Raw genomic sequence first — 13,538 nt, forward strand, 5'->3', positions numbered from 1 at the left:
GTACTAATGACACAGGGTAGGAAAGGGTTAACATCTGGCTGATCAAAGGGTTAAAAGGATAAGTTTACCATTGGGAACATGTTACATCATCCCACTGCTGCAGCCGCTCGCCGTTCCCTTCTCTGCCTGTGACAGCAATATGGGGAGAAGTTCCCTGTACTAGCTGTCAGCACGGCCGACAGCTTGCGTCATTCATTCAGTCACATCTCACATCCGTGTGTGAATGAACTACTAGCCCCGACATACTTTGTGGCTGTCGGCTTGTAGTCCTCAATGAACTACAACGGTGCTGTTGAGCGCTGCGGAAGTTCATAGATTCTTCCTGTTGGTGTGAAACTGCCTGGCCGTACTATGTACGGGGCAGACCGCTCACACTGACAGTCTGCAGGAGACCTGCATGGCATCAGCGATCGCTGCTGCAATCTTTTTTTAGGCTTAAATAAATAAATAAAAATAAAATAGTAAATGCACAAAAAATGTGCATTTATTAATTTTTTTAAATGAACTTCTCCTTTAAATGCGTGCCCATGTGTAATATGTGCTGCTTTTACTAAGGATCTTGTTTTTTCCCTGCTGTCAGTGAACAGAGCTCTGTATTGTTTACGAACACAAGAGCTCTGTTCCGTGAATCACTGTGTCCATCAGCGGGTGCCGGTGGCCAATCATTGGCCGAGACAGCGCAGATAAGCTTGTGCTGTGACGAATCACAGCACAGCTGGGACGGCGGGTGCGTGGATCACACACTAGGTACGTGATCCAGCGCAGGGAGGCCGCTTTGCCGCCGTACTAGTAGGTTAAGCGGTTGGCAAGTGGTTAATAGTAAATCAAACAAGTTGTGCTGTTGAGCAACAGACTTCAGTGACTGCGGAGCAGTGTTTTGGTTTTACAAAAACCCCTTTCACATTGCAGCGCAGCTAAAACAGCACTAAAGTGCCAGACATTTTCGCGGTGCTTTAGCGGCGCTTTTCAGGCCACATGACCTTAAAAAAAAAAAAAAAAAAAGGAAAAAAGTCCCATTTTGCAGTGTTTTCAAAGCGGTTTTAAAGGTGCTTTGGAAGTGCTGCCCATTGATTTCAATGGGCAGGGGCTTTTGCTGCTTGCAGGATTTTTCCTAACGTCCCACTAGTGCACCGCCTGAGTATGAAAGCACTCATTGCAAAGAACAGGAGGCAGTTTTCAGGTGCTTTTTAGAGGCTATTTCTAGCGCTAAAACGCCTGAAAAATGCCTCAGTGTGAAAGGGGTCTTAGAGGGAAGTGACAGAGGAACTGATCTCCAGGGAAAGGATGCATAAACAAACTGCCTATGAAAAAAGCACATCTGCCTGAATGTGACTTCATTAACACTTTCATAAGAGAGCTAATACCAGCATTATCAATATTTTTTACATAGACAGACATACTTACCCTGTCGTATTTATTTATGATTTTTTTGTTTAATTCTGGACATTGGAGGGTAAGTTGTGTCCCTATGTGTGTTTTTATGGCAGAGGTTATTCAGTGCCAGCTGCTTTAGATAGTATTTTGTAAAATATTCACAGAAGCGATATGAACTGGCTGGCTGTTGGGAGATCCAGCACTTGGAGACATGGGGTTGATTTACTAATGGCAAATAGACTGTGCACTTTTTAAAGTGCATTTGCTCCAGAGCTTAGTAAATAAGGGAGAGCTCTGCTGACTTCCATCATCTAAGGGAGAGCTCTGCTGACTTCCATCATCCAATCGTGTGCAAGCAAAAATGCAGACTTTTTTTTTTTTTTTACCTTGCATGTTTGGGTATTCTTTGTAAAGTAAAGCTTTATCTGATTTACTAAGCTCTGGAGCAACTGCACTTGTAAAGTGCACAGTCTATTTGCTTTTAGTAAATCCACCCCACTGTTTACATTGGAATTGATGTTTAGCAATGTTGAAAGATTTTGAGGATCTATTTTTGAGAAATTAATTTTTTAGCCATTATTTATGTTACGTAATGAAAAGTAAAAAAAAAATAAATATGGTTTTTATGTACAGCTGATAATTATATGTGTACATGGGGCAGCCATGTTTGCTCTTCCAAGTCAGACTCTGCTTCCTGCTTAGATGTGATTGTTCATTACACTATCAATATTTTGCTTCCTGCTTTGATTTGCTTGCTGATTACATAATCATACTCTGCTTCCTCCTTATATGTGTTGGTTTTTGCATTGTCTGGCTCTGCTTACAGCTTAGATGCATGTTATTACATAGTAATGCTCTGATTCCTGCTTAGATGTGCTTGATAAGTACATAATCAAGCTCTACCTCCTACTTAGATGTGTTGCTTATTACACCATCAGGCTCTGCTTCCAGTTTAGATGCATTTGCCGTTACATAGTAAGGCTTAGATATGCCTGCTCATTACATAGTTAAATTCTGCTTCCTGCTTGGATAGGTTTTCTAATTACATAATCAGGCTCCGTTTCCTCCTTAGGTGTGCTGCACAAAAACATTATTTTATGGCTAATCTTATCGCACTGCAAATATACAGGTTTGCACATTCACTTTCTAAGTGGCTTTTTCTTCAATTCATTTTAAGCCTGCTGCCTACATTCCCTGACATACCGATAACCCTGGAATGCTGTATAAGAAAAGGTTCATGTTCAGAAATTAGAGCAGAGATTGCCCCTAAGCACGGTGAGCACCCTGTTTTCAGCCATTTCTCTTACATCGATTGTGCTGAACATAGTTGACAGCCATGTTGGTAGGTACAAAGGAAGTTTGTTTGTCCTTCTTTTTATTCTGCTGCTCAGCCAATAAACGGGCTTTAGCCTCCTCTGTGAAGATGATATTCTTTATTTTTGCACTAAAAAAAGAAAAAGAAAAGAAAAAGAAATGGAAAAAAAAAATGCATATATTACAACAAAAAGCTGAATTGAAAACATTGCCAGTCAACCATCATATATGAAATGGTCGAAGGAACTTTGGAGATTACTATAGGGTTATGGTTAAGGGATTATGGAACAGCTATGAATAAATTGTTACTATGCTTCTCAGATTTGGTCGATTCAACGTCATTTCCTCTAATCATCCTTTTAGTACAGCGTACGCCTTTAAAAGAGAAAGTAAACTTCCTCTGCAGACATTCACCTATAGGCAAGTCTATAATAAGGCTTACCTATAGATAGTGTAAATATCTCCTAAATGTGTGCCGTTTAGGAGATATTTACATTACATGCAGCCGGTGACATCACTGGCGCATGCACTCTGAAGGCACGGCCATGGGTGCAGTTCCTTCCAAGCCCTGTACCGTGAACGGTGGCTCCCGCGTGCATGCCCTGTGCTGGAGCAAACCCAGAAGAAGCCGTGTGCGCACGCCGCTGGAAGGCTTCGTTCTAAGGTAAGTATTTCATAATTAGCTAGTAGGCGATGCTTACTAGCTCATTTTGTCTTTGTCTTACCATTTTTTTTTTTAAAGAGTTTATAACCCTTTATATCCTCTTTAAAGACTTCTTAAAAGGGGGTGGGCTGAAGGAGGAGAACTATGGCAAGGATGCTTCCCATGACATACTGTCTAAGCCAGGGGTCTTCAAACTACGGCCCTCCAGTTGTTCAGGAACTACAATTCCCATCATGCCTAGTTATGTCTGTTAATGTCAGAGTTTTACAATGCCTCATGGGATGTGTAGTTCCGCAACAGCTGGAGGGCCGTAGTTTGAGGATCCCTGGTCTAAGCAAACAGACCCCTGTCTGCTCACAACTTTAACAAGAAATTTATTCTAAACGAGAGGTATGAGTAAAGATCACAGGGGACAGCAAAATAAATGAAGACAAAGCAGGTGTGTATTTGCAAACTTGCTTGATTGGCCTGGATACATTAAAGGGCCTAAGTTGTTTTGCAGGGGAATTTGCATATGACTACAAAAGCGACCATGACACTTACTCTATACCCAAGTCAACCTCTGGGATTCCGCTCAGCATCTGGTTGGACAACATCTCCTCCGTCTTCTTGGCAGAAGAGACATTAATGCTATCTGGGAGCTCATACAAACAGTCTTCTGCACTCTTAGGCTTCACCTTCTTCTCCTCATTCTCAATGATTCCCTTTCTCTTTTTTAGCTCTGTCTCAATGTACTTCATCCTAAAATCACATCAACAACAGTGGCATTGGTAAGGTTAAGACACAAGGCAGAAACAGCATAAAGAGAACTGAAGGTATCACTCAATGAGCATGCAAATAACTGTGTACCAATGAACGGGAGATGCCAAATATTAATTTACAATTTTTTGTTTGTTTTAAGTCCTCATGCACACGGACGTTTTTACAGCTGCTTTTTTGAGCTTTTTTTGCAGCTTAAAAAGGCCTATCTATGTTAGTCTATGGCTTCATGCCCACCTAGGCGTTTTTGAGCTGCAAGTGGCATAGGCGTTTTTAAGCTGTAAAAAAAACCCAGGACCAATGGGTTCTGAAAGACGTTTTTCAGCTGTAAAAACGCTCTAACGCTGAAAAGCGCTCAAAAACGTCATTCACCAACGTTTTTTAGCGTTTTTGATCCATTGAAAAAAAAAAAAAAAAATTTGAAAAAAAAAAAAACGCTCAAAAACGCTAACGCGGAAAAACGCTAAAAAACGCTATTGCAAAAACGCTGAAAAAAGCTGAAAAAAGTTTTAAAAAATCACTGCAAAGATACTGGCGTTTTCATAACGTTTTTTTAACAGCCTGTGTGCATGAGGGCTAAGGAGCCTGGAAAGCAATGCACCAGCGATCAGCAGATCACTGATGCCATACAGGTCTCCTGTCAATGTAAGCTGTCTGCCCATACATCGTACGGCTAGTCAGTTTTACACTGACAGAAAGAATCAATAAATCAACTACCACAGCGCTCAACAGCAAAGGCTGTCAGTTCTTGTAGTTCATGGATTCACAGGGATCTGTGAACCAATAACACAGCTATGTGGGCAGAGTCCTGTACAGCCGCACTCCCTTTAAATTGTGGCAGTGGGTGTGGGGAGAAGATCCCTAGCTCAAGGCCACAAGGGGAGGGGGGAGAGGGGTCTGATGATTTGGATGAAACTTCTTCCAAGTGCACCTCCACCATGATCACTTGTAGGATGTGTGATTACCAGATCCCTAGACTGCACATTATACGAGTCTAGACAGGCATTGAGCTATGAACCAGCAATCAGATCAAATCCATCGATTTCTCCCCCCCTCTGCTACACCCGGTGTTGCTGATTAGGTCACGAAATAGAGCATCTAGAGATCTGTATGGCCATGACACCATCCTCTCCAGCACAATAACTGATGGATTTGATCCCATTGCTGGTTCATAGCTTAATGCCTGTCTAGACTCTTATAATGGGGAATGTAGGGATCTAGTAAGCACACATTCTACAAGTTATCATGGTGGAGGTGCACTTAGGTGAATATTTGGATAAAACTTCTCCCCTTTTGGACACTCTTAAAAACTTTTTTCTTTCTTGCCTATCACAATTTATATACTTTTTGGAACACTATATGGACTGTTATCATCATTTTTCACTGTTTTATCTTTACTTATTTAGCACGCCAATTTATGTTTTTACACAATTTGTTCTGTTGTGACATTGCCAGCGCCTTCTACTAACTATAATATATATATATATGTATATATCTTTACATATATCTTTACTTGTCACTCTGGGAGTATCAATGTCTGGGTCCCCCACAGAGATTAGTTGTTCCTTTACTGTGTCATATAGTGACAAAGTGGTCAATAGAAGAAAATAATCAGCATCGAAGAAGACAAGGAGATCAACACTCCCCCAAAGTTTTGGTTTCTGAACAGAATAAAATGATACATATTTAGGTCGGTAAAACCGTAAAGATATACTTATTTGCACTTTGGATGGAGGTCTGCTTTAATAAACCAATTAGAAGACAAGTCTAGATCAATGTTTTTTCACTTAATTATCAGAGTACGTCAAGGATGTTGTACCCCTCCCCAAACCTACATGTCAGCATCTTCATCCCGTCGGTTAGTTTCTGCTGAAAATGATGTGCCCAAGTTCAGATCTTCTTCATCTCCAATCCTAAATAATAACGAACATTACAAAGATAAGTGACATTGCTTCACACATCTCAAACAGTAAATATCCAAATACCAGGAAGTGAATATTTGCAGAAGAGAAGACTATTACCTATCCTTTCCAATCTCTTTCAATTTTTTCATGTCCACCATTCCTCCACCTTTGATTTTGAAAGGATCATCCTGGAAACAAAAAAAAAATCTAAATTTGACCAATACACTTGCCAACATCATGCAGTAAACCAAGCTTAAAAAAGGAACCAGTCCCTTTTCTGAAAAACTTAAAAGCAATGCCCTAACTCAGGGGTCACCAAATATTTCTGGACAAGGGCCATGTTTTACAAACATTGATGGGCTCAAGAAAAACTGTTTTATAAAGAGTTCCCCCCTTGCATTCAGGTATGCCCATTAAGGGTCACCATTTAGATCCAGGAATGTCCATTAGAGTCTCCCCTTACATACAAAAGTGAACGTCACAGCCTCCCTTAAATCCATGTGGGCCCAGCAGTCATTTCAGGGTGCAGAGCAGCAGGGGTGAAGGCAGGAGGTAGAGCAGGTCTAGATGGAGGAAGTCCGGTCCTCCTGTAAATACTGGGGGCAAGGCGGCACATCATCAGTCTCCGTATTATGAAAAAACAGACTAGTAGATCCATGGTCAGCCAGCTGGGGAGTTTTTTCACAGGCAGTTGCTAGAGGCAAAATAAATGCTTGTAATGGGCTGGATGTGGCCACAGGCCAAAGTCAAACATAACCATGTAGGTTCTGTCTGAGATGTCTAGCAGCTGCAATTTAAGCTTCGCACCTTTCTATCTTGTTAGTCACAAATCATAACAAGTTAGGACTGCAGGCCTATTTTTTTTTCCTTAGTGCTTCCTGCCCTCTCACTCAAAATGCTTGTGTCTGGGGTACCATTAAAAAGCAGGTATACTTACCTTAAAGCGGGGTTCCACTCAAATTTTTAACTGAATCTTACCCCCTTCAGTTAATTGCATAGATGTTCAAATGCCGCACGAAAAGTTTTTTTATCGCTGTAATTACCTTTATATTGTACTTCCTGTCTCTCCTCCCATGGGAGTAGGTGTGTTTATTGCCTTTCCCCGGCACCGCACTGTCTCCTGGGAGCTTAGTGTCAGGCTTCCCAAGATTCAGTGCGGAAACAATGATCATGCGTGTGAACAAGCTGTTTATGAACAGCATTCACCGCATCACAGAAATCAATGCTTCACATGCCCACAAGCAAGATGGAAACAGCCATTTTAAGTTATTCTTCAGTGGGGTTAGCAAAATGTCTCAATGACCTAAAAAAAAAAAAAAAAAAAAAAAAGGATTGGTCGCCGGACTCCCGCTTTAACCTTCAATCCCAAAGGCTTCCTCTTCTCTATTCAATCGGTCTCCCAAAGCCATTTCTCTCTGGCATCTGTCAGTCACAGGTACTCATCAGGTGCAATACAGCACCAGCAAGCCTGCACTACAACTCAAAGCATTGTAGGGGGGAAAGATGGACCAATAGTGAGGGGAGTGAGGATAAGGCATGAAAAAATGCTTTTTTATGGTATCCTAGACAAAAAAAACAAGCAAGCATTTTAAGTGGCTCTAAATCAGGGATATGCAATTAGTGGACCTCCAGCTGTTGCAGAACTACAAGTCCCATGAGGCACAGCAAGACTCTGACAGCCACAAGCATGATACCCAGAGGCAGAGGCATGATGGGACTTGTAGTTTTGCAACAGCTGGAGGTCCGCTAATTGCATATCTCTGCCCTAAATCTTTTCCTCATTTGATTTGGCCAAGTTACTAAATATCTGGTTGATCTTGCCATTTTCATGGGCTTTCCTTTTGGAAGAGGGAATCAAAGCAGGGCCCTTGTCTGCTGCATTGCCACTCTCATTGCACAACCTCCCTCAATACCCCGAGAGGAAGCCATTTACTTCCTCCTTGGCTCTCTGGAAGCTGCCCCACATGAAAATTTTCACCAGCCTGAGGGGCAGCCCCAGCATGCAGAATGACATCTCCTCCCTGCTTCTATCTGCCCCAAGTGATTGTGTATCGGCTTGTGGGTCGTTTCCAGCAGGGATGATTACATAGCTGTGCATCTACACAAACCCAGCCTCCACCATAAAAAACGATTAGCATTTCATGATTACTTCAGTGATCATTTATTTTAGTAAAAATAATTCTATTATTATTTAACTACACTTTTTGTTATTGCAATTCATTGGGCTCTGTGCTGCCAAGTGAAACCAATACAAAACTACTTCCAGGAGTAACCTTGGCACAAATGTCTGCCCTGCTGCTTGCTTCTTGCCCCCCTGTCTCTGCTTGATAGGGAGTGCAATCCCCATGCCACAATGGTGCCGGAAACCAGGTATTTGGGAGTATTATACTGAAATGTGCTATAGGGCATTACTTTGATTGGTGCATCTACTGATGATAATATAAAGTTATCTGGGTTTAATGGCCCTTTACCTTTGCAATGCAGGTGGAGCCCCACTGCAAGGGTAGTTTTGAAATTTCTCCGGAGGTCAGCTTTAAATGTTTAAATGTAGCTCAAACTTTTTTTTTTTCAATTTTGTGTAGAGTAGGAAAGGCTTAAAACCTGTACCATTTTTATATTTTACTGTTTGTGTACCATTGAGGAATTTTTTCTTAATTTTCTGTCATAAAAAGGCACAGCAAGAAGTGAGAGGGAAGTTCCCTCCCACTTAGACAGCTGTCCTATGACACATTCCACTTGTTACATCTCCAATTACCTCTTGCTCTGGGAACAACCCTAAAAGTTTAGAATTCCCATCACTTTCTTTCCCAGTGACAATTGTCACCACTACAAATAGAGGGGTGAATCTCCCCAATAGGGACAAAATTGGCAAAAAAACATGACAAAAGGGTCCAACATGTCCCCACTCTATCCAAAACAAAAAAGTTTGGTCTAGAGCAGTGATGGCGAACCTTGGCACCCTAGGTGTTTTGGAACTACATTTCCCATGATGCTCATGCACTCTGCAGTGTAGTGGAGCATCATGGGAAATGTAGTTCCAAAACATCCGGGGTGCCAAGGTTCACCATCACTGGTCTAGACCAAACTTTTTTGTTTTGGATAGAGTGGGGACGTGTTGGACCCTTTTGTCATGTTTTTATGCCTTTCAAATAAATTGTCAGATAGGAAATTCAGATTTTCATAAAATTCTATGGAAAGAACTGTTACACTAAACTGCATATGATCCATGAATAGGTCAGGAGTTTGTGGTGCACAATGGCAATATAGCCTGCAAAGCCATGAACAGGGTTCTGAAATCTCAACAAGCTTGAACAGAATTGCTTACACCGACATAAGCAGCCTACAGATCTCTCAGGTTAAACTTACCGCTAGTATTGAGTCTTCCGGTAACTTCTCCCCCACCAGAAGTGCTGCAGCACTGCGGATTAAATAATATTTTGTAATAAACCATTCATTAAAAACGTACTAGGAAAGAGGAAAATTATAATTATTTCCGTTAACCATCATTATTTTGTTAAATTTATTTATATTAGCATTTTGAAGTTTATAATGAAGTATAAAAAATTTTGGATATTTGACCCATTTAACCACTTGCCGACTGCCTACCGTATACTTAATGCGGCAGGTCGACTCTATTGCACAAAATAACGTACCTGTATGTAATTTCGTGCAATAGCCACTGGGTGGTGCGCGTGCATGCGTGCTGATTGGACACAGGGATGCCAATCACCAGGTCCTGCGGACCTGATGTCTGTCGGCTACCCGCGATCATTCCCCACAGAGGTAGAACGGCCTATGTAAACAAGGCAGATTGCCGTTCTGACAGGGAAGAAGATGGAGATCTTGTGTTCCTGCTAAGCAGGAACACTGATTTCTGTCTTCATCCAGTCAGACCATCTCCCACACAGTTAGCAAGCACCAGCTAGGAGCACACTTAACCCTTTGATCGCCCCTGATGTTAACCCCTTCCCTGCCAGTAGTACAGTAACAGTGCATATTTTAAGCACTTATCACTAATAATGTAATTGGTTCCAAAACAAGTTTCAAAAGTATCAGCTAGGTGTCTGATTTGTCCGCCGCAATGTCGCAGTCCTGCTAAAAATCAACGATCGCTGCCATTAATAGTAAAAAAATAGATAGATAAATAAACATGCCATAAAAATATCCCATAGTTTGAAGATGCTATAACTTTTGCTCAAACCAATGAATATGCTTATTGGGATTGTTTTTTTATCAAAAATATGTAGCTAAATACAAATTGGCCTAAAGTGATGAAAAAAATTAGATTTTTTACATTTTCTTTTATTGGATATCTTTTATAGCAGAAAGTAAAAAATTGTCTTTTTTTGTTGTTGTTGTTTATAGCGCAAGAAAAACACAGAGGTGATCAAATACCACCAAAGAAAGCTCCATTTGTGGGAAAAAAGGAACATCAATTTTATTTGGGTACAACGACGCATGACTGCGCAATTGTCAGTTAAAGTAACACAGTGCCATATCGCAAGAAATGGCCTGGTCATTAAGGGGGTAAAACCTTCCGGGGCTGAAGTGGTTAAAGCAAACAGCCGCTTTTGCAGGATGCAGGATCCTTCTTCAGGGATGTGAAGCTTTTTCAAAGATCCTTGGTGTGTTGGCGTTAAATTCCTACCAGGAATGTGTCTGATGAGAATAATTTTACTGGTCTTCCTACAGTCACAAGCTTCCATGGTCACTGGCATCGGCCCTACAGGCTCCTGTGTCCTTCTTTTGGCCTGTCACTGTTATTGGAAGCCTCATAGGCAGTCAAACATAGGGGGGGGGGGTCAGACAAGAAACAGATACCCTGGAAGCTGGTCGCTGTTTGCATAAGAGGTTCCCAGAGCTGTACATAAACGCAGGACCTTTAAGTATCTGTTTCACATCCCTACTGCACACCCAGCTCAAAAAGCCCCATGGCTTTAAACAAACACTAACGCTTATAAAATGGGGAAAAAAAAAAAAAGCTACAGGGTAACTTTAATAGCACTAATAACTGAGCACAAGCCATATCTTTGCTGATTTTAAAAAGTCAACTTGATAACAAGACAATGGATAACAGCGTTATCATCCATCTACGATTTATTTGAGCCGCACCCCCTACCTGACACCATTTTGTCGTCTTCTCAGGTTCTGAATTTCCTTCGCCTCTTCAAGCTTCATTCTGCAAAATAAATAATCACATTTTATTACTCAGCAAGCAGCTTTGAATAACAGACCAATTTCTGCTCATTGTTGGCCAATGCAGATCCCTAAAAAGCAAGATTCAGACCTGGAACAGTACTGAAATCTAGTTAGGTTTTAGTCCACTGCACAGTGAAGAGGGAGCTGCCTAATAGGAGAGGAGAGCTCAGGGTTGACCTAGCCAGTGTGCTGCTGGTCCTTTGCTATCCAATCACAGGCTGGGTTAGTCCTTGAGCAAGCTGTGATGCTTTAAAGTAACACTAAAAGGCAATTTTTGTTTTTTACATTTTGGATAGAGTAAGGGAGGGTTATAACCCGTCAGTTTTTTGTGTGTCCCATTAGGGAGATCTCCCTGCACTTCCTGTCCCATAGCCAAAACAGGAAATGTGAGGAAACCCCTGGCGGTTGGGTGATGAGCTTGGGCAGGGTTAGACTAGGATCCTCGGAGTGATCATCCTGAGGAAGTCACATGACAAGTGGCGAAATGCGTCAATGACGTCATCCCACTAAACCAGAAGTGAGGTTGAGATGCGTGGTTAGAAGGTGATGCTGATTTCCTGATGCTTCTTAAGGGGGCAGCACACTGTATATCTAAGTCATATATCCATGGGCACGGTTTAAAGTGCACTGATCCATGCGAGTGTCGTTTGGGGGTTTTAATAAACATTGTGTTTTTTATTTATGGCAAAGCGCAATGATTCTGAGCTATGAATGTCTGAGGATCCAATTAATTGGAGCAGAAGGAGCTGGTGATTCAGAGGATATCCCATACCAGTGGATTAAACTTCCAGTTGGGGGAAGGTGTGCAGTGACCTAGTTTTAGGTCTAATTTGGCTTTGAGCTAATACTGCTGGTGGTGGATAACACATGATGCAGTTGCTTTGGGATACATATTGTTCTAACAAGCAGTATACTACCACCAAGTTGATCGTTTGACACAGACCTTCATTTATATATATTTTATGTACTAGACTTTATTATTTATTTATTTAACCCAGAGCTCAAAATTTCAAGTCCTGAGCTACTAGCCAGGCCTTAAAGGTTACTCGCCACCAGTTGCCCCACCCAACCACGCCCCGCCCCTAATCCCACCCCTAAACACAACCTCATAAATTATCTCATGAAACGACACTTAAATGTTTTATGAAAAATTAAGTTACAATAAATATTAACAACAACTTTATCAGTGCCCCTCAAGACAGCCTCACCAGTGCCCATCAACACAGCGTGACCAGTGCCCGTCAATACAGCCTCACCTGTGCAGAAGAAGAGTCGAGCTGACCGATGCTCAGAGAGCGGGGATTGCCCACTGTAGCAGCTTTCATTTGAACTGCTGGGTTACTTAAATTACTTTAAATAAATCCACCCTGATGTCCGGTTCAGCTCCTCCCCTCTCCTCACGCCGATCGGTACAGCATGTGAGGAGAGGGGGGGAGCCGGGTGCAGCAGTGCTGTGGGCTGGATCTGAAGTGCCCACAGCGCTGATCTGTGCCCAGCCATGGCTCATCCATGCTCCATCCATTATCCGTGCTACATCAGTGCTCATCCATGCCACATCCATCCATGCCACTACAGTGCCTCACAAAAGTGTAATAGGTAGTTCAACTAGATTTGAAATGTATGTCTCTAGAACACCCGACGGTGCTCCCTGCATGTTGGGCCTCTGTATGTGGCCAGGCAGTATAAAAGTCTCACACGTGTGGTATCGCCATACTCCGGAGGAGTAGCAGAATATATTTTGGCGTGTAATATTTGCTATGTACATGCTGTGTGTTTGAAATATCTTATAAAATGGACAACTTTGTGTAAATAAAAAATGTGTTTTTATTTTCTTTCCACATTTTCCAAAAACTTGTGGAAAAAAAATTACATGTTCAAAAGACTCATTATGCCTCATAAATTATATGTTGGGGTGTTTACTTTCCAAAATGGGGTCATTTTGTGGGAGTTTTCATTGTTCTGGTGCTCCAGGACCTTCAAAAGTGTAAGAAGTAGTCTAGAAATTACATGTGTAATTTATGCTCCTAGAACAACTGATGGTGCTCTCTGCATGTTGGGCCTCTGTATGTGGCCAGGCAGTGAAAAAGTCTCACACATGTGGTATCGCCATACTCAGGAGGAGTAGCAAAATTTGTTTTGGGTTTGTGTGAGAGAAATAACTTGTTAATTTGACAATCTTGTGAAAAAAATAAAAATTCCTAATTGTGCAAAGAATTGTGGGAAAAAATTACAGCTTCAAAAAAACTCACCATGCATCTTACTAAATACCTTGGACTGTTGACTTTCTAAAAAGGTGTCACTTGGGATGGAGTGGGGAGATTTGT

General features: G+C 41.7%; 1 protein-coding gene across 1 annotated transcript in view; it reads right to left on the reverse strand.

The window, feature by feature from the left end:
* LG09H9orf78 (linkage group 09 C9orf78 homolog) overlaps positions 1-13,538 on the reverse strand; it is a 35,409-nt gene that overhangs the window by 11,822 nt on the left and 10,049 nt on the right. The window contains exons 2-7 of the mRNA XM_073600491.1: positions 11,135-11,194; positions 9,382-9,433; positions 6,133-6,203; positions 5,947-6,024; positions 3,896-4,093; positions 2,682-2,818 (exon numbers count right to left, since the gene is read on the reverse strand). Coding sequence (XP_073456592.1) covers positions 2,682-2,818; positions 3,896-4,093; positions 5,947-6,024; positions 6,133-6,203; positions 9,382-9,433; positions 11,135-11,194 — 596 coding nt within the window. The remainder of the gene's footprint in view (positions 1-2,681; positions 2,819-3,895; positions 4,094-5,946; positions 6,025-6,132; positions 6,204-9,381; positions 9,434-11,134; positions 11,195-13,538) is intronic.

Source organism: Aquarana catesbeiana, linkage group LG09 (assembly GCF_042186555.1).
Source record: "Aquarana catesbeiana isolate 2022-GZ linkage group LG09, ASM4218655v1, whole genome shotgun sequence".
Lineage (NCBI taxonomy): Eukaryota > Metazoa > Chordata > Amphibia > Anura > Ranidae > Aquarana > Aquarana catesbeiana.